Source organism: Austrofundulus limnaeus, unplaced genomic scaffold (genome assembly GCF_001266775.1).
Source record: "Austrofundulus limnaeus strain Quisiro unplaced genomic scaffold, Austrofundulus_limnaeus-1.0 Scaffold2146, whole genome shotgun sequence".
Taxonomy (NCBI): Eukaryota; Metazoa; Chordata; class Actinopteri; order Cyprinodontiformes; family Rivulidae; genus Austrofundulus; species Austrofundulus limnaeus.
The window spans coordinates 9,776-11,850 of NW_013954548.1; the positions used below are offsets into that span (position 1 = coordinate 9,776).

Genomic DNA, 2,075 nt, shown 5'->3' on the forward strand with positions numbered 1-2,075 from the left:
GATATGAGATTTTTTTCCTCACTTGTTTTTTCACTTTTTCTTTTACATTATTGTGTGTGATTTTTTATGAAATACATTTTTAAATAAAACTAAAATGTTTAAAATATATATTATAAAGCAATAACAACAGTTCTTAAAGTCAGTCTAACATATATTCCTATTTTTCATTATTCCACATATTCAGAGCTGAAGCTGGATGATCCCACAGTTTAATTCACGTGTTTCTACAGGTTTAGTTTAGTTTAGTTGGGCTGTAATCAGCGGCTCAGACGGAGTTCTGCAGGGTTTGTTGGTTCTGATAATTCTCAGGATGTTTCACATTAAAACATGTTTATTCCTGAGGTTCTGCTCGGGTCGGGGATGCCACCAAATGTTCATCTCAATATAACAGCCTCTGTTTACACTRTGCTTGTTCTCAGAAAACGACCAGGTTTAGATGGAAAACAAGTCTTTCTTGCACTGTTTTCTGCAGCTGTGTTTAAATACAACATTTAAAACATTTAATGACGGACTTAGGCTTCCTGCAGGAACATATTGGTGTTTTTACACCAATTAAACTCTGCATTTTTCTTCTGGTTACATAAACTGAGATTTATTTGAGAACAGAATCTCTAAGCCTACAAGAAAATAACAATAATAAAAAAAGAATTATCTAAGCAAACAAAACATTTTCTTTTTCTATTTTTTTTAAACAGCCACTTTAGAACATCCTGGGCAAAACAAGCCTCTATTCTTCTGAAAGGAAACTGATGCGAGGTAATTTATGGCTGCAAACAAGCTTTTATTTTGTTTTTGAAAAGCTTATTGGTTTGTGTGTCTGACGTGCTGCAGCCTGGTTAACTGAGCAGACTGAAAAGGTTTTAGCAGAGACTTCAAAACAAACTCTAGTGTTTGTCTCGTAAACTATTATTGTTTGTTGAAAGTGATAAAATATTTCTTCCACTTCACTACATTCAATGAAAACCTGGATCAGATGATCTGTAATCGATCCTCTGTCCTGCAGAGCACCTGAAGGAGGCGCTGGAGGAGTACATGACCCGGATGGCCAAGGTTCGGATCCTGAGGACCAAGAAGAGGGAGGGTCTGATCCGGACCCGGCTGCTGGGAGCCTCCTCGGCTAAAGGCGAGGTCATCACCTTCCTGGACTCTCACTGCGAGGCCAACATCAACTGGCTGCCTCCTCTGCTGGGTGAGGAACACGTCTCAGGTTTCAGGCTTTTATTTTGAAACATTTACCATTTTCATCATGTTCTTATCTTCCTGCTCCAGCCCTGTCAGACTACACCTGCTGCTCCTCCTCTGTTGTTGGTGTCACAGCTTGTTTGTGTAATTATTTACTATTTATCATTTTGTTGAATCCTTTTTATTACGTCTTTAATAATAAACTATTCTAAGATGCTGTCACCAGGACCTGTGCAACCAGTTTTGCTCCATTCATGAATATTTATCATTGAATGAATTTTGGAATGTGTGTGTGTGTGCCTGTTTTTTAAAGCCCCATCTTGTCAGGACCAGTAGATCTTTTGCCTGGATTTATATGGTGGAATGCCATTGCTGGATTAGGGTTAGGATTAGGGTTAGGCTGTGACAGGTTATCGAGCAAATAAGAAAGAAAAACTTTTAAAAAGTTAATCATGTGAGAGATTTTAGATTTACACTTCATGTTTTCTTGACAACAAACACAAGTCATAGTTTTATTTATATTTTTGTCTCTTTAGACCGGATCGCCCAGAACAGGAAGACCATCGTGTGTCCCATGATRGACGTCATCGACCACGATAACTTTGGTTACGGCACGCAGGCGGGGGACGCCATGCGGGGGGCCTTTGACTGGGAGATGTACTACAAGAGGATCCCCATTCCTCCTGAGATGAAGAGGGACGACCCGACCGAACCGTTTGAGTGAGTTTCAATACAGGAAGTCAGTAAACTTGATTTGTTAAAGGCCTTCCATTCAGCCATGTTCAGGGCCTGAGAAACGTGAGTTTGGTTTTTTTTGCAACGCTCTATAAACCAGGGGTTCTTAACCTTTTTGACCTCAGGGCCCAATTTGTTGAACATAAAGTGACACGAGG

At 39.7% G+C, this 2,075-nt stretch overlaps 1 protein-coding gene across 1 annotated transcript in view; it reads left to right on the forward strand.

Moving 5' to 3' along the window:
- The window catches only part of LOC106537139 (polypeptide N-acetylgalactosaminyltransferase 10), a gene marked incomplete at its 5' end in the record, with an annotated part of 25,073 nt that overhangs the window by 9,346 nt on the left and 13,652 nt on the right, over positions 1-2,075 (forward strand). Inside the window, 2 exon segments of the mRNA XM_014034512.1 lie at positions 1,004-1,189; positions 1,719-1,902. Coding sequence (XP_013889966.1) covers positions 1,004-1,189; positions 1,719-1,902 — 370 coding nt within the window.